Source organism: Tenrec ecaudatus, chromosome 1 (assembly GCF_050624435.1).
Source record: "Tenrec ecaudatus isolate mTenEca1 chromosome 1, mTenEca1.hap1, whole genome shotgun sequence".
Lineage (NCBI taxonomy): Eukaryota > Metazoa > Chordata > Mammalia > Afrosoricida > Tenrecidae > Tenrec > Tenrec ecaudatus.
In genome coordinates, this window is record NC_134530.1 from 17,521,562 (window position 1) to 17,548,142 (window position 26,581).

The 26,581-nt window shown below is 62.5% G+C and overlaps 1 protein-coding gene across 3 annotated transcripts in view; it reads right to left on the minus strand.

Moving 5' to 3' along the window:
* Positions 1 to 520: 520 nt before the first annotated feature.
* ADGRL1 (adhesion G protein-coupled receptor L1) overlaps positions 521 to 26,581 on the minus strand; it is a 39,153-nt gene continuing 13,092 nt past the window's right edge. The window contains exons 2-23 of one of the 3 annotated variants that reach the window (XM_075548126.1): positions 25,781 to 25,941; positions 23,506 to 23,719; positions 19,745 to 19,854; positions 12,697 to 13,497; positions 11,634 to 11,948; positions 11,117 to 11,220; positions 10,747 to 10,932; positions 10,536 to 10,574; positions 10,273 to 10,456; positions 10,023 to 10,145; positions 9,373 to 9,587; positions 8,996 to 9,166; positions 8,559 to 8,762; positions 8,236 to 8,456; positions 8,053 to 8,119; positions 7,744 to 7,835; positions 7,048 to 7,216; positions 5,382 to 5,510; positions 5,163 to 5,259; positions 4,942 to 5,070; positions 4,822 to 4,839; positions 521 to 4,446 (exon numbers count right to left, since the gene is read on the minus strand). In XM_075548126.1, coding sequence (XP_075404241.1) covers positions 3,704 to 4,446; positions 4,822 to 4,839; positions 4,942 to 5,070; positions 5,163 to 5,259; positions 5,382 to 5,510; positions 7,048 to 7,216; positions 7,744 to 7,835; positions 8,053 to 8,119; positions 8,236 to 8,456; positions 8,559 to 8,762; positions 8,996 to 9,166; positions 9,373 to 9,587; positions 10,023 to 10,145; positions 10,273 to 10,456; positions 10,536 to 10,574; positions 10,747 to 10,932; positions 11,117 to 11,220; positions 11,634 to 11,948; positions 12,697 to 13,497; positions 19,745 to 19,854; positions 23,506 to 23,719; positions 25,781 to 25,850 — 4,401 coding nt within the window. In that variant the 5' untranslated portion in view covers positions 25,851 to 25,941 and the 3' untranslated portion in view covers positions 521 to 3,703. Of the gene's footprint in view, positions 4,447 to 4,821; positions 4,840 to 4,941; positions 5,071 to 5,162; positions 5,260 to 5,381; positions 5,511 to 7,047; positions 7,217 to 7,743; positions 7,836 to 8,052; positions 8,120 to 8,235; positions 8,457 to 8,558; positions 8,769 to 8,995; positions 9,167 to 9,372; positions 9,588 to 10,022; positions 10,146 to 10,272; positions 10,457 to 10,535; positions 10,575 to 10,746; positions 10,933 to 11,116; positions 11,221 to 11,633; positions 11,949 to 12,696; positions 13,498 to 19,744; positions 19,855 to 23,505; positions 23,720 to 25,780; positions 25,942 to 26,581 lie in introns of all 3 variants that reach the window. The other 2 variants (XM_075548120.1, XM_075548134.1) reach the window with 2 other exon arrangements.

The window sequence follows — 26,581 nt, forward strand, 5'->3', positions numbered from 1 at the left end:
CCGTGGGAGGCAGCAGCCAAGGAGACGGGAAGAAAGGAGGGGCTAAGGGGCGGGAGTGTGGCATCCTGGCCACCAGGTCTGTAAGGAACATGCTTGCCTGGTTCCAATAGTCTCCATGAGACTCAGACCCGCGGCTCAGCTGTCGACTGTGCCACTGTGCTGCCGGGATTCGGAGAGCACCCTTCCAGCAGCCAGTGGGAGCCCAGAGCAGGCAGTTGGGACCATACGGGTCTGCTTCCAACAGCTTGAGGAAGGCAATCTAGGCATGGGTGTCTCTGAGGGAACAGGGCCTCGGGAGACATGGGGTACCCCCAGGTCAGCTCCACCTTTTGTAAAACTGAAAGCTAACCGTCTGCAGCCTGCCTTTGGGATTCTGGGGGGGGGGGGTGGCTGTGCGGTGGGTCCTACCTACAGTGGGCAGTAGAGTCCTCTCTGAGTCAGAATGGTGGGGGGGGGGGCGTCACGGGGGAATTCCCCCTGCAGGCCCACTCACACCAATGAAGCACATTACTCCGGTCAGTTCCAAGAAATCTTAATTTCTTTATTGTTTTTTTGACTCAACAATTTTTTTAAAACTTTTTGTTTTTTTTCTGAAACGTTCTTGTTGTTATGAGCCTTTTGTTTTGTTCTCGTTAAATGCACTCGACCCAAAATTGGTTTGGCATATCGAAAAGGAGACCAAAGAGGGAGGGGCTGGAGGTGTGGGGCAGGGGGTGGGGGATGGGGAAGAGGCCCAAATGGACAGAGAACTTTGAGGATGAGAGGAGAAAGAGGGACAGAGACAGTGAGAAAGACATGGGGAAGGAGAGGTGGAGACAGATGGGGAAACCAGACAGACACAAAGAAAGAAAGGAAAACAAAAAATCCAGAGAAAAATCAAGATTTAAGGGCAATGAATTCAGGAGCCTAAGGAGGAGAGGGGAGGGGAAACCAAGACCCTTCTCTGTACTGTCCCAGCTGAGGTGGGGGGAGGGGGCGTCAAGGCACCAGGTCTGGCTGGGGTGGGGACCCCTGGGCTCTTGGGGGTGGCTTGCACAGCGCTACAGTGGCATCTAGCCCCAACAGGGGGCCCTCCACGCAGATCTGAGGCCCTGGAAGCCCCCTTGGTGGTCGGTTCCTGCTGGACTGGGCACCAAGGGACTAGCTCCACCCCCCACCCCCCTCTTTGATTGTCAGTCTGGAGAGATAGAGGCCGGCTGAGCAGGGCAGAGGAAGTGTACTCCTTCCAGTTCCTGAGTCCCCCCCACCCCCAGGAACTCACCCACCCCTGCCCCCATCTCCCAGCCCTAGGGTGTCTCAGGCAGCCTCACACCGGGCTCACCTGGCTGGACAGGCTCCTCCTCCACCCTTCAGACGCTATAGCCTCTCCCCACCATGAAGCTCCTGGTCTGGTGGGCCACAGAGCTAGCTATCCCTGTCCTCCTCCTCCTCCTCCCCAGCTAAACCCACAGCCTCCACACCCAGTCTTCTGGCAAAGTGGGTTAAGCGCCCCCCCAGAAAATGCCAGAGACTGAGCTGAACCCTCCCTTCTCCCCCCCCACGGGACAAACCACCACCATCTTTGGTCTGACCCCTTCTCCCCCAAACGATGGGGACACGCCAGCCCCAGCTCCCCGGGAGGAGGGAGGGGCTTTCTAGCAGCAAAAAGGGTCCCCTCAGCCACCTACCCGTCCCCTTCCCTTCATGCCTCCCTAGAGCTCCTCCACCTGAACTCAAGTTCATGGCAGCGGCAGGCTGAGACCCGGAGATGTCTGGAAACTCATGGCACTTGTGAGAAACGAGGGGGGCAGGGCGAGACAAGGAGGGGTTGGAGCAGAGGTGGGGGCCACCCCTATGGAAATGGCAATGAAGTAGATGAACTAGCACGGCAGTGGGGCTACACTACCCCAAAGAGTTGGGGTGGGGGGTGTCTGGGAAAGCCAGGGTAAAGGAGCTGGAGAGAAGCAGACAGATGATGGGAGAGGTACTCGGAGGCACCCCAGACTGGAGCTTCCAGGGTCTGGAGGTTTGAGGACAGTCCTCAGATAATGGTGTTCCGACTCCAGACCCTTGTACCTGGCTTCGCCTCCCATCAGTCTCTTGCCTGCCCCTCCCCCCCAAGACAGCCTCACCATTTCCCACCCGCCCTCCTCAGCTTGTCCTGCCACCCTCTCCCTGTGGCTCCTGTCTTCAATCCCCCACCCTTCTCTCTAGGACAGAGCCCTGCGTCCCTGGCCGGGAGTCCCAGAAGCAATATACAAGGAGCAGGAACTCCGAGGGGCAGCCCAGCCAGCTTGGCAAAAGCATCTTTGGGTGTGAGGACGTCTCCCTTGGGCCAGTGGGGAGGGGAGGGCAGGGTGCGGGGGCAGGCCCCTGTTCCTGGAGCAGGCAGTGAGGTACACGCCCCAGGAGGGCTGGCTGGTGCCTGGCAGGGGCAGAAGAGGAGGAGGATGAAGCAGAGGAGGAAAAGGAGGAGGAGGAGGAAGAGAAGACAGACACGTGGTACCAGAAAGGAGACAGGTTCTTTGTTTCGCTGTTGCTTCTAGGTTGTGTTTTCCGTCTCTGGGTTGTAAAAAGCTGCAGTTGCTCGCCCTGCCTGGTTGGGCCTGCACGCACGCGGAGGAGAGTCCTGGCTGCCGGGAGTGGCGGGTGCTGCTGGGCCCCTGGGAGACCCGGCGTGGGCCTGGGCCGCAGGCTCCCGGTGGCTTCAAGTGATGAGATTTTCTTTTTTTCTTGTTTTTTTTTCCCTTTTTCTTTTTTTTGTCTTTTTTTGTCTTTTCCATTTCATTGAAATATTTACAGCGATGGAGGAGGAGGAGAGGGGGAGGAGTAAGAGGGCCCCCTAGGGGGAGATCTGAGCCCAGGACCCACTCTCCCCAGGGAGCTCCAGACCCAAAATCTGATCCCCAGACAGCCGAGCCCACAGGACTGGGGACTGCCCCAATATGGCCACCCCTGTGGGCTGGGGGCCCTGCAGGGAGTTGTGCTTCATCAGGAGTCGCCCCAAGGGAGGGGGTCATTGGGTGGTCACAGAGGGCTAGGGGCAGCTTGCTGGAGGGGGAGTGGGGTGAGGATGAAGAGCAGGGGGAAGGAGCTTCAGAGAAAGTTCCACCTTTAAACCACCAGCCATAGCCCTGGCCCTGGGCTTTCTCAGGGGCTCAGGCCCCACTGTCCAGAGAGCAGCAGCAGGGGGGAGCCCGAGAAACCTGCCCCCCATCCTTCAGCCCCACTGCTTCCTCCAGCAGGAGCCACCTCAAGCAGCTGACCGGTCGACCAGCTGACCCATCGGATCGACCGGTTCCATCCAGCACCACCTAGGCAACCTTGGAAGGTAGTTACTCCTCCCGCTTGTCCCCCCAGCCCCCAGGGAGGCAAGGGTAGGGATGGTAGGGGCATCCAGCAGAGGGCTGGGCCCCTTCCTCTCCCACTCCTCACACCGCCTGGGTGGGGGCGGGGGACTCTGGGCCCCTCACTGCACGTCCCCCAAAACAGAGCTGGTGCCTGTGGCTGGTGGGAAACCCTGTCTGTGACCCTGGACCTCAGGCCCCTACATTGGACGGAGTCCTCCTGGAAGGGGCTGTTGGGCCTACAGCCCAGGGGTGCCCTCTGGAGAGTGGGCCTCCCCCCTCCACTGCCTCCGCCAGTCCCCTTCCCTACCAGAGCTGGGCCCAAGGTTCCTTCTCAGCATTGGGCTACCAGCCCCTGGCCTGGTCCTTGAGGTCCCTCAGAGACTGGTGACCAGCTGCATCTGCCCATCCCCATCAGGCCCTGGCCCCTCCAGGCCGGGGGCTGCCAGGTAGCCCTCATGGCTGGGCCTCCGCACCTGGTAGTAGCCCTGCAGGGGGTTCCGGGCCACCAGGGCCGGCGGGCGAGAGGTGTAGTAGATTTCTGGGGGGCCGGGGGGCGCGGGTGGGGGTGGGGGCAGGGCCTCGCTGGGCCCCTCGGGGCTGCTGTCCGGGTAGGAAGGCGAGTCCCGCAGGTTGGCCCCACTGGCATAGAGGGAGTCCCGGCCGGGAGGGGAGGAGAGGGGCCGGCTGGCGGCTCCGTCCTCTGCTGTGCAACTCTCTGACTCGTCCAGATCACTCTGGTACAGCACCGACTGGGCCCGGGGCAGCAGCAGCGGCTCCTCCAGGGCCTTGTAGAGAAGTTCAATCTCGGCCCGGTCAGCGCCCCCAGGCCCCCCGGCCTCTTCTTCACTGCCACCCCCAGGCACGGGGGGCACAGGTGGCTCTGGTGGCGGGGGGCCCTTGGCCACACTGCTGCTCCCCCGCAGGTTGTTGTGAACCAGCTCGGAGATGATCATTTTCTCAAAGGCGGCCGCGTCGGCCAGGTTCCGGCCCCGGGGAGGCTCGGGAGCCCCGTCCCCGGGCGGGAAGTCCCCGCTCCGCAAGGAGTAGCTGTTGTTGAAGTTGCCGTTGAGGGGAAGGGTGTCCATGCCGCAGGCCTCCCGGGCGCCCAGGGGGTGCTCTGTGGGGAGGGGGAGACCGTTGGGTCTGGCTGTCTTGAGCACCCTGGGCTCTCCCTGCCCGGGCCCTGCTCCCAGAACACGGGGCTCCCGCCCTGGCCCATTTGCTCCTGGCAGGCAGTTGGTGGAAGTGGGCCTGAGGGTCAGTGGTGTGAGGAGGCCCGGCTGCCCCTATGTGCTGCCTCTGGTCACCTACCTCTCCCCACCTGAAGGCCCACACTCAGAGAAGACCAGCCATCCGGCTGCCAAGTCAGACATGTGGGGTGTGGGGCGGGGCCCTGCACCCAGGAGTCCGGCTCCCTGAATGAAGCTATCTGAGAAGACCACTCCCTGTCCCCGTTCAGTATCAGAAACGTCACCGGGAAAGAGCCACTTACTGGGTTCCCGGAAGCTCCCTGTCGGTGCCAGCCAGGAGGAGAGAGGAGACAGGAGGTGAGAGTGAGCTGAGGACGCAGGGTCCAGGCGGTACCCAGGCCACCTCCCCGGGGCCCTTTTACCTGGGGAGTTGAAGACGGGGGGCGAGGAGGGATTGAAGCCCACTGACTCAGCGATCAGGGTGTTGTAGGGGCTGGTGCCGCCACGGGGCTGCAGCACAGGGTTGGTCAGTAGGTGGTTCCCCATGGTACCTGCCCAGGAGATCAGAGGTCAGCAGGCAGTCTGGAGGCATGAACCTGAGAATGGCCAGGAGCTGGAGCCCAGCAGAGGGACCCCTTCTCACCTCGGTTCAGGGTGGGGGTGCTGTTGATGTCGCCTGCCATGAAGGAGGATTCTGTCTGTTTCCTCACGGTGTCGTTCCACATCCTCCGGATCCGGCTCTGCGGACGCGGCCCAGGTGTGAAGAGGTGCTCAGGGCCTCCCCACCCCCACCCCGCAGCATCCTCACGTGGTGGTCAGGCTCAAGAAACTGGGCCCAGGCGCCGCCCCAACCCCTCCGTACCTGGGTCCCTGTGTAGTAGCGGGTGTTGCTGCGCATGGCTGAGGTCTTGAGGGAGCCGTGCGAGCCCCCGGGCGGGGAGCGCACGCAGCAGTAGGAGTGACGCAGGCACTTGCTGTACTCCTTGTGCACCTGGGGGGAGGGGCGTGTCAGGCAGAATAGACTCCTGCAGAGCCCATTCCTCGGGCCAGGCTGGAGAGGCCACCAGAGCCTTGGGGTCACCCTGTGCCCCCTGTGCCACCAGGCAGTCTCCCTCCCTTTGATGGTGCTTCTCCTCACTCACAACGCTCACCGTTCCTCTCGCAGAGGGTGTGTTCAGGGCCCCGGGTTAGACGTGAATAAAACAGCCCCCAAAGCCTAACCTCTAGGGATTGAGGAGTTGGTTGGCAGAGACAGAATGTAAAGACTCTGGGTGTCTTACACCCCATTCCAGAGTCTAGGAACCTCTCTTAAACCAGCCCAGCTCCGGGGCCGCCTCGCCTTTGGGATGAAGCCTAAAGATTCCTTTCTTAGCTTGCTTTCCAACCTGTCAGCCAGGAGTGGTGTTCTGACCCACATGGTGGAGTAGAACTGGCTTTCTTGGCGATGACCTTTACAGAGACCAAGTGGCACTGTCTGCTAAGCACTGGCCTGCTAACTGTGAGGTTGGCAGTTCAAATCCACCCATAGCTCCGAGGGAAAGAGATGAGGCTCCCTGTTCTTCCCATGAAGAGGCAGCGCCTCAGAAACCCTCGAGTAGGGCTGCCACGAATCGGAAGTGCTTCGATGGCAGTGGGTTTTTTATTTGGGGTAATATTCAGGGAAGCAGTTTGCCAAGCTTTCCGTCCACGGAGGGGCTGGCGGGGCTCAACCGCAAACCTTCGGATCAGCAGTCCCTCGTGCCACCTGGACTCCCTTCAGGACCCGAGTTACCTCTGGCCTCTCCAGCCACCTGTGTGCAGCTGTTCCTTTCGGATGTCTGCATATAACTCAGATCTTAACACACGAGGGGCTTCAAAGAGTTCACGGGAAAGCTCCACGGTCTTTTAGCTTTTCCTTTGCCCACCAACTGTGCACAGAAGCTCCCTCGTATTAAGTTATTTTCGTTGCTACTTCCTAACTGCAACTGTGCTCCTGCTGTGAATCAAGCGACCCCTGTGAAAGGGTCGTTTGACCCCCAAAGGGGTCGCAACCCACAGGTTGAGAACTGCTGGCCTAGAGCCTCCTGCTCTGCCCCCAAAAGGCTTCCTCAGCCTTAAGCCTGGCCCCTCTCACAGTGGGACCCAAACCCCACTGCTCCCTCTGCAGAACACACTGCCTTCAAATGGGTGTCAACTCATAGTGACCTTATTGGGCAGCCTCATCTGTCTCCCATGGACCAGCCAATGGTTTCGAACTGCTGACCTTGCAGTTAGTGGCCCCACGGGTAACTCACTGCAGAATTGTCTCTGCGGGTTTGACTTGCGTGGGGTGTCTCAGAGAAGGCCCCAGAGCTCTCCCCTGCCCCCTGACCTTTTTCTGTATCTCCCCCTGCCACCTGCCCCCTTTCTGTATCTCCCCCTGCCCCTGACCTTTTTCTGTACCTCCCCCTGCCCCCTGACCTTTTTCTGTACCTCCCCCTGCCCCTGACCTTTTTCTGTACCTCCCCCTGCCCCCTGACCTTTTTCTGTACCTCCCCCTGCCCCCTGACCTTTTTCTGTAAGGCGCAGTGAAAGACGAAGATGAAGACCCCCTGGAAGGCGTTGAAGGTGGTGAAGAGATAGGCCATGACCACGGACTCCTTGTTGATGAAGAGGAGGCCGAAGGCCCAGGTGAGACCCAGCAGGAAGAGCAGCGCGATGGCCCCCAGGGCCCAGGATCTGCGGGGGGACCAGGGTGGGCACATCAGAGCCCCCAAAGAGGGGAGCACCTGCAGCCAGGCTCCATCCCTGCCCAGTGTGCTTGTGGGCTGACCCTTGGTAGGCTGGGATGGGCAAGGCCTGCAGACCCCGCCTGGGGGTGAGCAGGCCTAGGGGGAAGTGACCTGCCCAGCGACACTTGGCCAGGCGTGTGTGTGAGTTTTGCTAATCCCAGTCACTCCCCTGCCGTCATCATTGCTGCCTTCTACCCAGACACTTAGGGTCACTGCCTCTTCCTCTTTCCGCTGCCCTTAAAACAGACTCACCTTTAAAGACAGCCTTTGACCAGTTCGGTCTATAAAACCACAGGTTCAACAGACAGGGAAGGACCTGTGGGGCTAAGCTCACCACCAAAGGCACCAGACCACCAGAGGCACATGGGCTAACAGCGGGGTACTTTGGGAGAGGCCCATCCTCCCTAGGCGGTGGGCAGGTCCTGCATGCACGCGCATGCGCCTGTGTGTGCGTGCGCATGTATCAGCGCTCACTTGATGTTGTCGAGGCGGCTGGAGTCGGGCTTGAGCACGGAAGAGCTGCGGACCATCTTGTGCAGCGTCACCATGAGGAACACCAGGTTCACCTGGGCAGAGGGAGGAGACGGGCTGGGCACGGCATCCCTGGGCGCCCTAGGGCCCACCGCCGGCTCGATTGGCCACCCTGCCGTGGATCCCTAGGGGCCCGGGTGTGGCTCCTGGATGCCCCACAGACCCACTGGCTTCTGTTCTCTTGGCGGCCAGCTCAGTGCCCACCAGGGCATTTCCGGACAGGTCCCTGTGGGAGGCCGCCTCTGGACTTACCACGATGACGAAGGAGACGGGGCCGATGAAGCTCCAGATGAAGTAGTTGTCCACGCGGAGCCAGCAGCTGTGGACGAGACGGCGGGGTAGAGCAGGGCCGGCCTCCCGCACCAGGGACCCGGCGGGTGGGGGCGCTGCGGAGAGGGGGCCAGGACAGCAGGGGCAGCCAGGGGACACACTCACGCCTTCTCGGTGCCATAGCTGCGGTAGTCGATGGCGGCCGCAATGCCCACCACCAGGGCGGGGAAGCAGTAGCCGCCTAGGTAGTAGTACTTGGTACGGGAATACTCGCTCTCGAACACCTCCACCAGCAGCAGGTAGAGGTGCACACCCTCTAGACAGAGCCAGGAGAAGGCCGCCAGGAAGAAGTAGTGCAGCAGGCCGGCAAAGATGGGGCAAGCGATCTGGGGAGACAGCGGAGCTTGCAGGTGAGGGAAGGCCCGTCCCCGCCCCCGCCCCACCCCGCCCACCTGCCCCCGCTGCCCCTGCCCTGCGTGCCCGCCCACCTCATACTGAGTCTTGTCTATGCCGACAAGGAAGAGCAGCTCGGCCAAGAAGAGGTTGATGCACAGGTTCTTGTGGATGGTGTTGCGGTCGGTCTGCAACCCCCGCAGGAAGCAGAAGGTGGAGATGCAGATGGCCAGGCAGACCAGCGAGACGACGATGCCCACCCACGTGATGACAGACAGCAACAGCTCGTTGATGCGGCCCTGGTACTGGGGCGGACAAGCGGTGCTCAGAGCCTGGGGCCTGGACCCCACTCGCCCCTTCCCCCCACAGCTAGTCTTGCGGTACTTGGGGAGAAGGGGCAAAAGGACACGCACAGCTGCACCCCCGAGGGCCCTGGAAGAGGCAGGATTGTGACCAGAGAGCCTGGTGCCTGCCCCTCACCAGGCTGCCCCTGCAGGGCCAGGAAGGCCTAGGAACAGCGCCAGGCACTCACGATCTCACGGTGGGCCATGAGCACGGCGAAGTTGGTCAGGTGGCTGCAGGCACACGTGGTGTGTGTCTTGTTGGACTCAACCAGGCGGCAGCCCTGGGTGGACCAGTAACCCAGCATGGAGCGCTCCGAGTAGTTCCAGAAGGAGCAGTTTGCGTTGAAATGGTTCTTGGCCTGTGGTGCAGTGTGGCCGGGAGTCAGAACCAGCGAGTCGGGTCTGAGCCCCACACCAACAGAAGGGCCCGAGGCTTTCCTGATCATGGGGACAGCCTGGGATCTCTGGGGACAAACTGCTCATGCTGGTGAAGGAGGGACGGCACACAGAGAAAAGGAGGAGCATGCTGGGACCCCCCTGCAGAGACCAGGACACCTCCACTCACCTCCAGGTGGGCCACCGTAAAGATGACGGGGTCCATGAGGAAGACGCGGCTAGACTCCTTATTGATGGACGCAGCAATCACCTGCGAGTTCACCACCAGCGAGGCACCACCCGGGCCGCCCGCGCCTGCCTCTCCAGCCAGCTTCACCGTGGCATTCTCCGTGGACAGGAAGAGGCCCAGGTTGTTGTAGAGAATGAAGACAACCTTGACCACCCCTGGGAAGGGCAGGTACACCGGTCAGGCCACCAGTCCAAGGGAGCGCACCGCACCACCACCCAGGTCCTTGGCCTCCTGGGGCCACCAGATCTTCTGCTGAGGCCTTGCCTGCCCCTGGAATGTCCTCTGCCAAGACCTGCTGGGAGGGCCTCCTCCCCACCGGACTGCTGCACAAATGCAGGCAGTTCAGAGGGCTCAGCTCTGAGCTCTGTGCTCATTCTCTCAGCCTCAGCCTCACGTGGGTCGGTCCTGCCCTGTGAGGATCCACCTGGCAAGGGCCCGCTCTGGGGAGCCTGGCTGTGGAGCAGTCTCGGTATGTTCTGATGGGTCCCAGACTGTACTTGGAATCTCTGACACAGGTGGTGGAGGGAAGCTCTGCGCCAGGGAGGCGGGCAGAGCCGGGCAGGGGCTGCTGCGGGGTCCCCGGCACTGACCGTTGCGACTGTTCTGCTTGATGGTCTTGGCGGAGAGCTGGATGGAGTTCTCGCTGGCATACTCCTGGGGGAACACCAGCTCCTGCACTTGGCCCTCCGTGTTCAGGACGGTGACCTCTAGGACTGTGGGGACAGGAAGGGAAGGCTTGTGCTGCTGGTCAAGAGGCAGGCTGACAAGAACACCCCTTGGTAGCCCCAGTCTTGATCTGCGCGAGTCCCCCAGACATGCTCTGGGCGAGGTGGCACGTACCCACGTTTTGCTTGGCAGCCAGGAAGCGGGCGGGCTCCCGGACGTTGTCGGCCAGCAGGAAGGCCCCTTCCTCCAGGACGTCCAGCAGCATGGTGGCGGTGTGCACCTGCTCCGTGGCGTTCATGTCCTTCCAGGACTCCAGAGCCTCCGGCCGCAGCAGGTTGTCCACTGTCTCCACCACGGCCTGCACAGGGGGCCGGGACGCCATGAGTGCCCATTGCCCACTGCCCAGGCCCTTCCCCCAGCCACCCGAGGCGGCTCACCTTGATGTAGTCCTTACAGGTTCGCTCTCGCTTGTGCATCTAGGGGAAGGGACAGAGGTGGCGTCAGGTCCCCATCCCAACACTTACCATCAGGGGCCTGGGAGCTCCCTCGTGGTACCCCACCACCTCCACAGGGCAGGCCCTCAGCACCGTCTGAGCTTGCTAGCCTGGCTCGGCACGCCGGCGCTGCTCGCCCCGCTGCAGAGCCCACCTTGTTGTAGTTCTTGCCGGCCGACTCGCGCTCGATGGGCCGCAGGGCCTGCAGCTGGGCGTCCAGTATGTCTAGCAGTTGCTCCATCAGCTTCACGGAGGAGGAGACGTCCCCCGCATAGATAGAGCCCCGGGTGTGGCGGGCCAGCTCGCTGGCAATGTTGGCTGCATTCTCCCCACTCTTGATCTGTGTGAGGTGGGCACATGGGCACCAGCCGTCGGGGCCACCCTGTGCACCCCCACCCCACCCCCATGCCCCATTCCTTCCCCGGGCCCACCGCTCCCTCTATAGGCTGGGACAGCCCTGCCTTCCAGACTTGGGGCCTGCTGTGCCCCGAGCTGGCTCCCCTTGCATGGCCGTGGAGGGATACCTTCTGGGCCACCTGGTTGACCCAGGGGGAAGTGCAGTTGCTGAGATCAGGGCCCCGGGGATTCCAGAGCCCCAGGGCCGGCAGACACTGGAAGGAGGCAATTCCTGCAGGGAGAGAGACAGGGCAGAGGAGGGAGTGGAAGGACAGGCAATGGCGGGGAAGTTGACAGATGCCACACGGGATGGGTGGGCAAGAACACAGAGGGGACATGGAGGACAGATGAAGCAGTACGTAGTTGAGATGCCCTGCTCCCTACTTCCCCCAATCCCCACTCCATCTTGCCTCCTGCCCCTGGGCCAGAACAGCCCACTGGCCAGCCAAGCGCTGCCGCCGCCCCTCCTTGTGCAGCCTCTTCATCTCCACTGCTCCTGGGCTGTCCCCTCTCAGCTGTGGCAGGCGAGTTTAGTGGAGGAGGGGCCCTCCTCCCAGAAGGATCTTCCCTTAAAGCTAAGCTCCATTGCCCCTCCCAGCCCACCTGTCACAGTGAACCTGGCCGAGGTCTGCATGACCCGCTCACCTCGTGTCCCCTTGGGGCAAGGCCTCTCCACCAGCATCCCCTGCTGGGTTGCCGGCCACTGGACCCGCCGCACCTCCCGAGGTTCACAAAAGAGCTCAGGGGACACGTGCAGATTGGGGGCCTGGGGCCGTCGGGTGCTGGGCGCTGGGGCTGTGGCTGGAGGCAGGTCAGGTCCCAGCTGGTTGATGGCACCCACTGGGTGCGTGGTGAGGGGTGCCCGGCGGAGCGGGGTGGTGGCCGCAGGTGAGGCTGTGCTGGTGAGCGGGGTGGGCCGGGCTGTGGTGGTGGTGCTGAGGGGCGGGGAAGTGGCTGGGCCTGGAAGGGGGAGGGGAAAGGAAATGGGGTGACCCACAAGCTTGGGGGACCACCACATGGCATGCTCTGGGCCTGGGGCTCCCTGGTCCTTAAAGGGCCTGGGTCAGCTCTCTCCACATCATTTAATCCTGGAAGACAGCAGAGGTCACCTGCACCCAAGAGGCCAAAGAAGGACTCAGATGAGGCCATGGGGCCTGAGACCCATGCAGAGATAAGTGACAGCAGGGTGGTGTCTGAGGGCCACACGGCTGGGTCACCACCCATCCTCATTCTACCCAACCCAGTCTCTGTACCCATGTCCCCTCTCGTGTGACAAACCAGGTCAGTATGTTGCCAGGGGAACCTCAGCATCACTGAGTGGGCTCTGGGCAGCAGAGCGCCCTGCCTGGGTCAACACCAGCGGCTCTGCCGTTTGACAGACTTGGGCCTGGGCTCCGGGGAGAGGCAGTGTGTGTTAGTGCTTAGGAACTCAGAGTCCTGGGTTCAGATCCTGACTTGGGTGAGTGAAATGCCCAGCCACCCTGGCCTGCCTCAGTTTATCTTATCTGTCAAGTGAAGACAGTGTTAGTCCCCACCTCCTGGGTCACCGTGAAAACAGGACAGGCCGAAGGCTTCAGGGTGCTCCCACCAGGGCCTGTCCCATGCTGTGACTGTGACCTCCTTCTGCCCTGGACGTCCCCCGAGCCCACCTGCACGTCTCAAGGCTCAGAGGTGGGGCAGCCCCAGCGCTGGACACAGCCATGCTCACCAGCGCTGGGGTCGGGCGGCCCGAACTCCAGGCTGTAGCGCACCACGAAGTAGTTGTTCCAGACGTACAGCTGGTTGTCTCGCGGGTTGTAGTCCACCGAGGAGACGAACTGGTAGGGGTTGGGGAAGGCAAGGCCGACGGGCTCCTCGCGGTTGGCGTTGGTGTTGAAGGCGTAGTCCACGCGGTTGCCGGCCGCCTCGCTGTCGTCGTCCACGTACACGGAGCGCAGCACGTAGAGCACGCCGCACACCATGAAGGCGTTGGACGCCGAGCGCTTGTCGTAGCCCGTCTCCCACGTGCCCTCGAAGCGCAGCGTGTAGGGGTTGAGCTGGCTCACCACCAGCCGCCCGTTGTTGCCCTCGGTGGCGTAGATGACCCACAGCCCGTTCTCATCCACCGCCAGGTCGATGTCGGTCTTGCCGCCCCAGCGGTACGGCGAGGTGTCGTGGTAGTTGGCCGTGTTAATGACCGTCTCCCCGCTCTTGATGCGAGTCCGGAGGTCGTACTTGACGATGTTGCGCGTGCGCTCCTTGTTGTAGAAGACCGCGCCGTCGTAGACCACGAAGCCGGTGCCGTCCACGCGGTTGGGCAGGCGGTAGGTGGTGGTGTGACGGGCGGCCACGTAGTCCTCCCAGGAGGCGTACTCGGTCAGCGTGTCCGTGCGGTAAGGGATCCAGGGCATCACGTAGATGCGGTCCCCGGCCTGCAGCGGGTCCTTGCACCACGCACCAGACTGGTGTTCCGACTCGTGCGTCGAGGTGGGCTCCAGCACCTTCTGCAGGGTCCCTGGGCATACGAAGACTGGGCCGGGCGGGGGTGGGGTGGGGGTGGGGAGGAGCGGAGCAGGGGGCGGGGCGAGGGGAGGAGAGAGGAGAAAGCAAGTTGGTCACCGCTGCCAGAGGACCAGGCTCTCCCCTCCTGCAGCTGCAGTCACGGTTGCTTGGTAGGGCTGGTGATGGGGAGGGGGTTCTGGCTGGGAGCCCCCCCCCCAGCTGCCCCTTTCCCTGAAGATGTGGACCCTGGAGACCATTAAGAGCAGGGTTAGTGTGGGGGAGGTGTCCCTCTTTCCTTCCTGACTGCTAGAGACCCCACAGGCTGGGGAGAAGGGGCTTGGTATAAGGCCCCCTTCAGAGACACCACGTGACTCAGAATGGGCAGGGTGACTTCCCGCTGCAGTGTGCCCTCCCCACTTCCCTGGGACTCAGGCCTGCCCCGCCCCTGCCCAGAGCTTCAGTCAAGAACCCCCTCCCCGGTCTTCACCAACCACACAGGACAGAGAACATTTTTTTTTTTTACTTCACAGTCTTCCTTCTGCAAAAACTGCAAGGTCAAGTGACATCCCTGTACCCACTGTGGGGGTCAGAATGCCTCATTCCAGGAGAGGGGAGGCACAGGGCCACCAATTCTTCAAGGGACCTGGAGCAGCAGCCCTTGTGTCTGACCTGTCCCCACTCCATCAACAGCCAAGGAAAGGCTTCCAGAGGCTGGGTGGGGGACCAGCCAGCCAACCCTGCCCTGCCCGGGCCCTAGCCCTGCCCCAGCCGGCAGGGTCTCTCGGGGTCTCTGCTCAGCAGACACTGACACTGGTGCACATGGTGGGGGAAGGAGGGTACATGAGAGGAAGGGGCTCCCACAGAGGGGTGGGGGGGGGAGAGCTGCGGGGCGTGAAGAGAGACGGGGTGCGATGAGGTCCTGCTCACAGCGCCGGAGAAGACCTGGGAAGAAAGGGTTAGTGCTGGCGGAGGAGAGAGGGGTGAGCAGAGAATTCACTCCAAGGCCCAGGCCCGACTCTGGGGGGGGGTGTCCCTCGGGGGGGCAGTCCCAGGTCCAGCTTGGAGGGGGCAAGGGAGGGAACCAGGTGCTAGGATAAAGACCCAGCCCGCCCCAGCCAGCCCACCCCGCCTCCCCTGCCCCGGACCCCGATTTACCTGCGACTATCCCCGGCTTGGGAGGAGGGATCAAGGCAGCGCTGATGTCAGAAAGGTGGGGGGCCCCGCCCCACCCCCCCATTCCCTGAAAAGGAGGAAAACCTCAACTGCATCTCGCTGGCCGCCGCTGGCCTGCCCGCCCTGCCCGCCACGGCCCAGCGCCACCTGTGACGACGGATGGACGGACGGGGTGCAGCTGCCTCCCGCCACCACCTCCTCCTCCTCCTCAGTGGTGGGGGGGGCTCCCTCTCAGGGACAGGTGGGGGGGCGCTGGGGGGCTGCAGTGAATTCTCTGCTCCTGCTTGGCCCATCACCAAAGCAGCTGCTGGGGGAGGGAGGTGGAGGGTGGGGACCTGGCGCCGGCCGGGGGCCCCCCATGCTCATATCACACTCATTGGCTTTGCTCTGCCGCAGGCTTGGGAGCAGGGTGTACACCCCCACCCCTCAGCCTAGTTGAGAGTTGGCAAGGGGTCCCCAGGACCAAGCAGCCAGGAGCATGCCAGTTAGCAGGGGGAAGGGAGCCTGAGGCACAGAGGGGGACTGGGGCCAAAATGCCTGTCCCCAGAAATCTTTCACCACCCACCCCCTGGCCTTGGACCTGGAGGGCCCTGGGCCCTGGCCCGACTGCCCGCAGGGCCAGCCTGAACCCCTGTGCCTGTCTCCCCTCTCCCCAGGACCCCTCTAGGTCCACGGCATCTGAGCTGGGTGGGTGGGGGGGGGGGCGATGGTGGTCTCAGAACCTGACCTGGTGAAGGGCTGGGGGGAGGAAAAAGGTGGTTAGAGGTTATGGGGAAGAGGGAGCAGATGAGGAAGGGTCTGCCCGGGGTGCCTTTGACAGCAAGGACCCCCTCCCAGCACCAAGATCCCAGCTCCTCTCCACCCCCAGCCCTCGAAGGAAAAAGAATCCAGGGCTGCATGGTCTCCACACGGGCCTGTAAGAAGAGTGGTGGGAGAGACTCCAGGAGCGAGCAGAGGGGTGCTCTCAAAAGTGGGGAGGGGGTGACAGGGGAGGAGAGCAGCTCAGAGGGACCGCCCCCCCCACGGGGATGCTCCACAGACCGTAATTTCGAGGCCTCAGGGTTTCTGAAATGCTATCCCATCCAGTCCCAACCCCGGGCCAGCCTCGGCTCTGCCAATTTCCCAAGCCTTTCTGGGGAGGCCATAGGCTCCCCAGCATGCCGCCCACCCGCAGTCCGTGCCTCCGCTTCTCTGCCGAAGCTCCACCGGGTGAGAAATGACGGTCCTCGTGGAGGTCCCCAGGCCCGCCTATGCGCGTGCCCCCCCAGCCCCCCCCTCGGGGCCTCTCCCTTCCTCGATCCACAGCAGCCCAGAAGAAACCCTGACTGCAGCTTCGCAAGTATGAAGAGACAGAGCGCACCCCCTCAAGGCCCACCCCCACCCTCGGCCTCCCCCATGGCCAGGCTGCCCCCACCCCCGCAGGGCTGGGAAGAGCTGGGCACCCCTCCTGGGGCCCCCTCCCAGGATGGGACCCCCCAGCTGGCGTGAGTGGGCTGGGCGTGTGCTCCACACTGCGAGCAGCTCTGGGTCTTGGAAGCGCCAAACCGGAAGGAACCTTAGGAGCCACTAGAAGTCTGCTCCCCCAAAGGAAAACAAGTGTCCCCTCCACCCAGAAAGACACAAGACGGGGAGGGGCAGAAGGGGGAGGAGGAGGAGGAGTGGGCTCCCCAAGAGCCCCGGCCTGGAGCCGAGAGGGGGTCCCTCCCCGCCCCCCTGGTGCTTACAGGTCTCCTGAAGGAGGTAAATGCAGTGAGCGAGAGCCAGTCCCGGCAGCCAGAGCCGGGAAGCAGGCAGAGGGAGAGGCAGAGAGAGAGACAGAGAGAAAGATAGAGAGAGACAGAGAGAGTCCTGCCCGAGCTCAGAGAGGTGCCTCCTCGGGCGTCCCAGGGCTGGCCCTGCTGGGAGGACGCCCGGGGTGGGGTCACCCACCGGCCGGGCGGGGCAGGGTGGGGTTCACATTAAGTAGGGGCACAGGTAGAACAAAGTGTGAGTGAGGGGTTAGCATTGGTAACGGTGCTTTTACCTTTCTGCTCCACTTCTACTTTAAGCATCGGAAGAGAGAGAGAAAACAAAGTGAAAAAAAATGTGCAAGAAAAAAAAAAAGAGAAAAAAAAAGATTAAATTGCTTTTGTTTCTTTCTCGGCAACACGCCCCTTTCCTGTCCTTTCTCCGTCCTGCTTCCCCCACCCCCAGGTCCCCTCCTCCGGTGGGCAGGCATGTTGGGGAGACGTCACAGAGGGGAGACACAGGGAGGAGGGAGAGACATGGGGGGGGCAGGGACAGGGCAGGTGGGCAGACAGAGCCCTCAGGTGAGGGGGGGAGAGAATCTTCTGCACAGAGAGAGGGTGGGGGGACCCCCAGCTGGGAGGTGGGCCGCTCCGAGGCCTTCCCACCTGGCCAGACCTTCCTGCTGAGGCGGGCTGGGGTGCCCAGAGGGCAGGCTAAGCCTCTCGCCCTCCAGCTGGCCGCCTCCTTGTCTGGCTGAGTCCCCCGGCCCTGACCACTCGGAGGACGCACACAGAAGGTGGCAGAGGCAGACACAGTGGGGGGGAGAGGGGGCACGCGCCTGGCCTCCGAGCGAGCCAGGGCGGTGAGACGGAGGCCACGAGGTGAGAGGCAAGGGAGGACACAGACGGGGCCGGACAGCACGCAGTGGGCACAGACACCGTGGCGCAGGCAGCCTGGAGCTGGGGTTCTCCCCCAGCCCCCACCCACCCCAGGCCCAGTAGCTGGGAGCTCTGCACCTGCCCGCACCTGGGGGAGGAAGGGGCATGTTAGGCTGTGCTCAGCTGCAAGGCAAATCGTGTTAGTCGGGCTAGTCTGGGCACAGGGGGGGTGCCCAGACACCCACTTCCCTCTCCCCACGACACTCCTATCACCCATCCCTGACCCACCCTCACCAGCACTGGGGTCACCCTCAGGGGAGGGGGCCCAGTCTCTGAAGCCTGGGGCCAGATGGCTGCCAGCCACCCACAAGGTTCTGCTTGTCCGGCCCTGCCTCTCTCAGAAGGCCTCAGCCTCAGCAGGGTGTTTCTGGGGCGGTGGGCTCCAGCAGCTCCTCCAAGCCTGGCACACAGGAGGTGCTCAGCGAATGTTGGGAGACGCGTCAGTGCCCTGCCTCCACCTGTCCCCCACACGAGCGAGCTTTGTGTGCCTGCTGTCCTATCTCCCAGAGCACTCAGGCCAGCGCTCTCCCATCAGACTGGGAGTGCCCCTTCCCTGAGTTATCCTGCCCTCCATCCGGGCCATCCTAGACTCTGGGCCTCAGGCCCACTCACTCTCTCTCCCTCCCTCCTTCCCCGGTGCCCCAGCTTCGTCCTGCCTCTCCCTGCATGGACACCGAGCTGCCCTGCCTCCCAGCTGTCTTGGGATGAACAGGCTACTCCCCGGCTGTTTTGAGTTTACTAACGGCAGCAGTAACTTCAGAACCTTGGTGAGCAGTCAGCAAAAAGCAGTAACTACCAAGTGCACAGCTCATACGATTAGGGACCAGAAGTGTGGACAACGGCCTTATCTAGGGAAGGGGGAAACTGAGGCCCAGAGAGATGAGGCTGCCTGGCTAGCAGAGGCAGCATCCCTCCTGTGGGGGCGCACACTAGGTGCCTCAGCCGCCCAGTTCACTCTCACAGCACGCCAGCAAGCCTTCGCTGCACCGTCCCCCTTCCCCCCCAACCCCAAGACCTGGGCTTGGCCCGCTGGAGCGAGTGTTTCAGAGTGTAGCTGAGCACGTCCCCCACCAGGCGCCGGGCACAGTCCCACCAGAACCCAGAACTCCAGGTCTGTGGGCATGCGATGGGCGTGTGCCATCCTGGGCTCTCCCCATCCTGCGGCAGCCCAGAGAAATGAATCCATTTGCTCCAGAGTTTCGGCACCAGAAGGTTCGGGAGCCAAGCCTCCACCCTAGGGCCTGCCTGGCTTTCCCTAGGGCTACACTTGCTTGCACTCCCACCCCGACACCCCGTCCCCTGCTGCCCCAGTGCTGTGGGGAGGCTCCGAGGAGGAGCGGGCAGGCAGGCATCCCCTGGCCAGGCCAGGCTGGGGGCTGGAGGCCTCCGTTGCTGAAAGGAAAGGGCGAGGAGTGAAATGAGAGTTAGGAAGCACAGGAGCGTCCTGTCTCCCCCTGTGGAGTCACCTGCAAGGAGAGACCAGAGGTGGGGGGAGGGGAGAGGAGGGAGAGTTACAGGGCTTCTTGCCCCCCTTGCCCACCCTCTCCACCCCCACCCTCCAGGCTCAGGCATCCCTGGTTGTCCTGCTTCCTCTCCCCTCCACCCGGAGGCCCTACCTCCAGGTTGGCTACATGAAGCTGGGAGAGGAAATGGGCGGGAAGAAGGAGGGAAAAGAGGAGGCAGGGGGCAAGGGTGATGTTCAGGGCAGGGGCGCTGAGGAGGAGAGACCCTGTCTTTGTCTGCTCCCCTTGGCAGGTGCCAGACAGCCAGGCTCCCTCCTGGCTCCCACGGTACCTTGCTCAGGCTTCCGGGGGCCACTTACAGTCCAGCAGGGCCGCACTTCCTTTGTGGATAGGAAGTGGGATCATGGCCATGGACAAACCAACCAGGAGACAAGAATCTGCTGAAGGTGCCCCAGCCCTTCCTGGGGTCTGCCCCCAGGCCTCATAGGGTGGTCTGCATTGCACCACGGCCACTTGCTGGCCAGAGGCCCGGCCCGCTTCCGGGACCAGAAGGGGACATGACAGGAAGGCAGGTGAAGGGGTTAAGAGCTGGGGGGCTGGGGGTCGGATGGGGGAAGACAGAGGCGAGGGCAGTGCGTGTGAAGGTCGTGCAGGTGTGTGAAGGGGTCGGGAAGGAAAGGGTGTGACAAGAGGCAGGCTCAAGTTCAAGGGTGATGAAACCATGTGGACCCAGCAGACATGGGCGTGTCAGTGAGGGGCTTGTGCACTGGACTTGGAGAAGGTGTTTGGTGCGGGACACATCGCCTGTGGAGAGGGGGCCCCCAGCGTGGGTAGGGAGGGCGCCTGGGAGAAGAGCGTGCGTGCAGGAGCGGGGGAGCAGGCCCAGCTGTCCCCTGGGCAGGTCAAGGTGTCTCCTCCTCACTCACTTGCTCAGGGGCAGGGCCCGGGTGACACAAAGAGCAAGATGACTCACTGTAAGGAACACAGTCGTACTGCACCTCCAGGTACTTGTAGGTCCCTGGGCAGGGGTCGGGAAAGGCATCCGAGCCAGCCACCACCACACACTGGGTGCGGTTGTTACACCTGTGAAGTTAAGAGACGGGGCCTCAGAATAGACCCAACTGTGGGAGTGGGGTGTCGAGGGAGGGACAGCCAAACCAGCCAGCCCGGGGTGTCTGGGCAGAACTGCCTTCCACAGGGTTCTCTGGGTGGTGACCATTCAGAGGTGGATCACCTGGTCTTTCTTCCAAGCCACCTCTAGGTGGAGCCGATCCACCCACATTCAGCAGTCAAGCCCTGAACCCTGGAGATCTGGGCCTGGCATGGGGCGCAGGGTCTTGTGCCTGCTGTGGTGGTCTCTTTCCCACCGGGGGGTGGGTGAGTGGGCTGGCTCACCTTCCAGGCCAGCCAGGGCGCGGGGTGCAGGGCTGGCTGGAAGGCGAGCCCTATGAGCCAAGTGGCCTGCATCACTTTGTCCCCCTGGTGCCCAAGCACTGCCACGTCCCTGGTGCCCCTCTCACTGAACGAGCACACGTGGTCACACGAGTGAGGCGAGTTCCCTCTCAGGACAGGGCCACAGCCACTCCGCGCCCACTGCAGAGCGTCTCTCTGCCCAGCATGGCTGGGATGCGCTCCCCAAGCCACGCTGCTGTGCGGGAGGGCAGTCAGAGTGGGAAGGATAGGGGCCCTGTCCTTTCTCAGTAGAAAGGCCCACCCTTGGTTCCCCACGGGAACCCCCAAGTCCCCGCCAACTTCAAGAGCCTCGTTAGCATGTGAGGTTAATATGCAATATCTATTTCAGAACACCAGCAACCCACAGGCATCTGTTGCCGCCTCCCGGTCAGGGGCTCCGTTCTAAACCAGACAGGCCTGGCACCTGCGGGTGCAGGGTGCTCAATGCGGAGGCAGAAATGCCAGGAGGGCTAAGGGCCTGGCGGGAAGGGACCGATAAAGACCGGGGTGTGGCGGGTTCCACCTCCATCTACCCGCGCCACCTTTCCTTAGGATAGAACCATAAGGTGAAAAGGACCAAACAAGCCTCACTGGCGTTGAGGTGATGCTGCTCACGGAGCAGGGTAGACCTGCCCTGCGAGTTTCCCAGACCATAGCTCTTTACAGGGATAGAAGACCCTGCCTTCCTCCCGCAGTGCGGCTGGTGGTTTGGAACTGTGGACCTTGAGGCTAGCAGCCCAGCGAAGAACCACTACACTACAGGGCTCCGAGAAAGAGAACCTGTGCCTTGAGGAGGCAGAGACCTAACTCTGCAGCAGTACATTGCCAGGGAGCTGCCAGATGTTCAGGCCGGACTCAGTCGACGACTCCAACAAGGAACAGAGCTGATGTCAGAGGGATCTCGACTCAAAGCAGGGAAGGCCAGCGAGCTGTTCACCGGTGTTCCATCGACTACGCAAAGACATTCGACCGTGTGGACCATATGACACTGTGGATGACCTTGAGAAGAATGGGAATTCCAGGACACTTTACTGCCCTCGTTTGGAACTTGTCCGCAGATCAGGAGGCCGCTGGGCAAACAGATCAAGGCACTACTGCATGGTTTAAGATCAGGAAAGGCGTGTGTCACGGTTGCCCAATATTCCTTCAATCCGTAGGCCGAGCGAATCATCGGAGAAGCTGGATCGTATGCAGAGTGCGGTATCAGGATCGGAGGAAGGCTTAGTAACCACTCGTGGTATGCAAAGGACATAACCTTGCTTGCTGACAGTGAGGAGGACTTGAAGCCCTTGCTGGGGAAGATCAAGGTTGTAGCCTCAATAGAAGGAAGACCCAAGTCCTCACAGCTGGGCCAACAGGGAACATCCCGGTCAGTGGAGAAAAGTTTGAAGTGGTCCAGGACTTTGTCTTCCTTGGACCCACAAGCAATGCTCATGGAGGCAGCAGTCAAGAGATTAAAAGACGTGACTGCACCAGGTCAATCTGCTGCACAGACCTTTCAGAGTACTGAAGAGCAAGGATGCTACTCTGAGGGCGAAGGTGCACCTGACCCGAGCGCGGTCTTCTCCACTGCATCCCATGCAGGTGAAAGTTGGGCCCTGAACAGGGAGGGCCGTAGAAGAACGATGTACTTGAATTGGGGGGCTGGAGGAGAAGATTGGAGGTACCACGGGCTGCTAAGGGGACACACCGATCTGTGCTGGAAGAAGCAGCCCAGAGGGCTCCTTTGAGACACGGATGGCGAGACTTCATCTCACACACTTCGGACATACTGTCAGGAGAGACCAGGCCCTGGGGGAGGGCATCGTGTTTGTTTGGTAAAGTGGCGGGGTGGGGAATGGAGGCAGGCGTCTAACGAGATGCAGGGACACAGTGGCTGCTTCCGTGGGCTCGGGCAGAGGAACCACGTGAGGCTGGCAGAGGACCGCGCAGGGTTTTGTTCGGCTGTGCATGGGGCCGCTGTGGGTCGGAGCTACCCCTAGTTCTATACCCAAGAGCCTTCAAAGTAGTAAATCAAATAGCGACGTGTACCCCAATGTTCACTGCACCGCTAGACATGCTAACCGAAAGGTGGAGATGGCCCCACTGTCACCAGCAGGTGATGGGCAGGCATGTGGCCCCTCCAGACAGTGGGGTCTTGTTTAGCCATAGAAAGGCTGAGGTTGTAATTCAGGGTGCACCGTGGGTGGACCCCAAGACAACTATGCTCAGCCTAAGAAGCCGGGCACAGCGGTCACACTACGAATGCTCCCTTAACGGGCCGGCAGCAGGAAGTGGGTGAGTGGGGGTGGGGGTGGACGGAAGGGAGTGAAGCTGTAATGTAATGGGTGCAGGGCTCTCTGGTGGGGTGGGCGAGGGGTGTGTGTGCAATGAGAATGCTTGGGAACTAAATACAGCCTGCGGATGCCTACCTAACACGGTGAATGTGCTAAGTGCCACCGGACCGTTCGTTTTAACACGGGGAATTTTATGTTGCACGAACTTGACCACAAGAACAAGAAAAAGCCTCCAAAGGCTGGCCCTCACCTGGAGGCCCCAGGCCCCAGCCCTTCCGGGCACAGGGGACTCCATGGCCACTGAGCTTCGAAAGGCGTGACTTGTGCCCCTGAAGGGACAGCTGGGGGGAGCCGCTGGCCATCTCGCCACACAGGTCAAAGGACACGGGCCTCACGAACTCTGATCTTGTTTAGGTCGCTGAGTTTATTTACGCTGCCTCCTTTCGGCTCCCTCTCACCCCCTTCCTGTTGTAGGGGAGCGGGCTCTGTGATTCTTGCCCTCCCTCAGGCTGTGGAGGCGCTGGTGGGGGGGGTCACCCTGGTATGCCCTTTCTATACACGCAGTGAGGTACACATACACACGCTCACCCACATTTACCACACACACCAACACACACACAGCCACACAGCCTCTTCTCCCCGTGCACATCACACTCCCTCCCTCCCTCCCCTTTGTGTTGTGCAGTGCAGTGTCATCCCCTCAGGTAGACTGACCTGTCCACCTGACCCCTCGTGTCTGGATTAAAGACCCTCCTCCCCATCCCAGGACACCTTCACACTGTCCTGCAATTACTTTTATTTTGCGAGATCCCTGCCTCCCACTAAACTCAGAGCCAGCTTCTGGAGGGGTTGGCCCGTGTTGGGGGAGGATGAGCCGGTGTGTGGCTTAGGCTGGGGCCCAGGAACCGTGGGTGGAGCGGATGGAAGGAGCAGAGGACAGGTGAGTGGGGCTCGTGGAGGGAAGTGGCCTCCTTGGGTGGGGGTGGGGGGTGGGGTGGCGGCTCACCTCTGCGACATGATCTTAAAGGCGTCCGGCAGGTAGCACTGCACATTCTCCATCTGGAAGGGGTCGGCGTCACAGATCTTGTCGTCCGTGCGCCCGTAGTTGGCGTTCTCCACCATGATGACATCACTGCCGGGGCACCGCAGCTCGATGGGGTAGCCCTCGCATGCCAGCTCCCTCCGCATCAGCCCGAACGGGAGCCCGGCCCGGCTCAGGCCTGCAGGGAGGGGGCAGCGTCAGGGGACAGAGAAGGGGCTCCCGCTCCGGTTCAGCTGGGTCAGGAGCCTCCGGGCGCCTTGCTCACGGTGAAGAATGTAACCTGACCACAGACACGGAGAGACCCGCGCCTGCAGAAGGACCTCATGCTTGGCAGAGGGGAGGGGTAGCGAAGAGAGGAGGGCCCTCGAGGAGCCTGTGGCTGCAACAATGGGCTCGACTGTGCCTGCAAGGAGGATGTCCCAGGGCCGGGAGGTGCTTCGGTCGGTTGTACCCAGCGTCCTGTGAGCACCAAGCCACAACATAGACTTGTCTGCCCGAGAGGGGAGGCTCTGCTCCATAGGCGTGTCTCAGCTCACCAGGGAGCCTTGGGCACCACCGTTTGTCCCCGCCCTGGGCCACACACTATTTGACCGCTGGGCGGGGGTGGGGGAGTGGGCTGAGGCCAGTCAGCTGGGTGGCAAGCCCCGGCGACAGTCCTGGTCCTGGGGACCTTCACCAACTCCTGTGTGTGTGTATTGCTAGGTCCCTGCCACGGCCTCTCTTCCCTGGGCTGATCTGAACCTGTGCCCTTCCCCGTCGTAAGCTGCAGCCCTGAGAGGGTCAGCTCTGACTCCTGCTAGTAAATTAAAGGACCCAGGGGTGCCCCTGAAGGCGATGCTGTCGGCTGACCCTGCCACTGTCTGGTGGATGGGGCGTCTGTCCTTAGGGCCAGGGTTCCACCGGATGGCCCTGGAGCCAACAGCCTCCCCGCCACTTGGGGTCTGGTTTATAATGCAGATTCGGGCCTCCACTAGATGCGTCTGAACTCTACCTTCCCGAGCTTGTTGTACCAGTCTGCAAAATGGGCACCCAGGGCGGTCCTGTGACTGGTCCATGTCGAGAGTGCTCTGGAATGAGGCGCTGAGTGTGAACCCAGGGCTGCAAGGGCATGAAGCAGTGTGTCCTGGGCAGGCCCGGCACCTGGCACGGCATCGCCCCACACAAAAGTTCCCAACCTAGGGCCATGCAGGATGGGAAACCTGGCCTACATTCCCACTCCTTCAAGTCCCCACGGTCCCTGGGCCTCTGGCTCCTCCCAAGGGACAGTGCGAACTCGGAGCTCCAGGGTCACTGGGACCACATGCCTCCAGGTCTGCTGGCCCTCAGCAAGATGTATGTGCAGGCGGGCTTCTCAGGCACAACCCCCTCTCCCACGCTGGGCCCAGCCGGACCGCACAGGGTGCCGGTGCAGGAGCAGGAGGGGACAGCCTGCGCTACCAGACTGCCTGAGGGCCACCGGACCCAAGGGGAGACCAGGCCGAGGGGTTCCTTGTAGGGGCGCTGGGTATGGCAGCCGGGACGTGGGGTTTCTTGGGGTGAGACGAGTCCCAGCCGGGAAGAAGTGGTACATGTGCCCCTCTCCACACCATCTGCTTCCCCGGCTAATTTTAGTGCTTCCCGGGCTGGGAGGGAGGGCCGGGGGCGGAAGGCTGGCTCAGACGGGCCTGGGGGTGGAGGCAGCCCCTCCCCTCCTGGTCCAGCTGGGGCGGTGGGGCAGGACCCAGGTGAGCAGGGAACTCGGGTGGCCAGGTGCCACCAATCAGGCAGGACCAATGTCCTGGAGCTCTGCCCAACGCTGCCACCTCCCCCTCAAGCCCAGTGGGGGTGGGGGTGGGGGAAGGCACTGTGGAGCAGGGCTGGGCAGGCTGGCCGGGGCGATGGGGCACTGCCAGGAGGCACTGTCCCTCGGCCTGTCTCGGCGCCCATGCCCGCCAGCTGCCATCAGAAACGTAATTGAATAATCGGGGCGGGTGGGTGGCGGCTCGGGGTGCTAATTGTGGCCTGTGCAGGATCCCGGGGCCGGCACAGGGCCGAGTTGGGTAATTAGTTGTTTTTAAATAAACGTCAGCGGGCACGCTTTAATTAAGCCTTCTTCCCGTCGAGAGCCTGGGAGATGTAATCATGGGCGAGAGAGACACCAGACGGAAGCATGCAGGCTCACCGGGGCGGCCCTGGCACCCTGGCTGGGTGACTCTCGGGGGCACTGGGCATGTCCCCTCCCGGCCCCAGCAGCACCTACCTTGGGTGGCAGACGTGACCAGGACGGCAGTGACACAGAGGCTCCACAGCACGGCGGCCAGGCGGGCCATGGCGGCCAGAAGTGTGCACGGAGCGCTCAGGGGCCTGTTGGGGGGGCTGTGCCCCGCATCACCGGTGGCCACCAAGGCCTGGCCCACCAGCCTGCGGAAGGACAAAGAGCGTGAGGTGCCATGCTGCCCGGGCCCGGGGGCCAGCGGCATCCCAGCGGGGCCCAGGCCTTGCCACACTGCCCCCTCCTCCTGGCAGTGCTCACTCCGCCTGCGGCTGAACGTCCAGCACCTCCCTGCATCCTCGGGTGGAGAGGCTGACCCCACTGCTGGGTACCTCAGACACCTGCTCCCCCCACCCCCAGCCACGGCACCATCACAGAAGCCCACTGGGACCCCTCAGGGTCACCCTGACAGAAGCCCTCTCTTCCATCCTCAATCCAGATCCCTGCACACTCGTTGCCCTCATCGGCCCAGAGGCCAAGCATGGACATGGACTTGGGTGGGGACCCAGGTGTCCTGGGCACAGCCTCCGATCCCGGGCAGGATTCCAGCAGCCGCCCCCAGCCCCTGCTTCCTGTCTCTTGCGCTCCGGTAGCTAATTAGAATCCGGCTGGCTGGCGCCACGGGTGGGGACCAGGGACGCCCGAGTCCCCTCTTTCCCCTCCAGAGGACCCTCGGGGTAGAGCTGGAGACAGGCAGGCGGGGTGGGAGGGGGGGTGCAGCCCCGGGGGGCCTGGAAGCTGGGAGAGGAGTTGGCAACACCTCCGCCCTGACTGCGTCTTCCTGGCAGA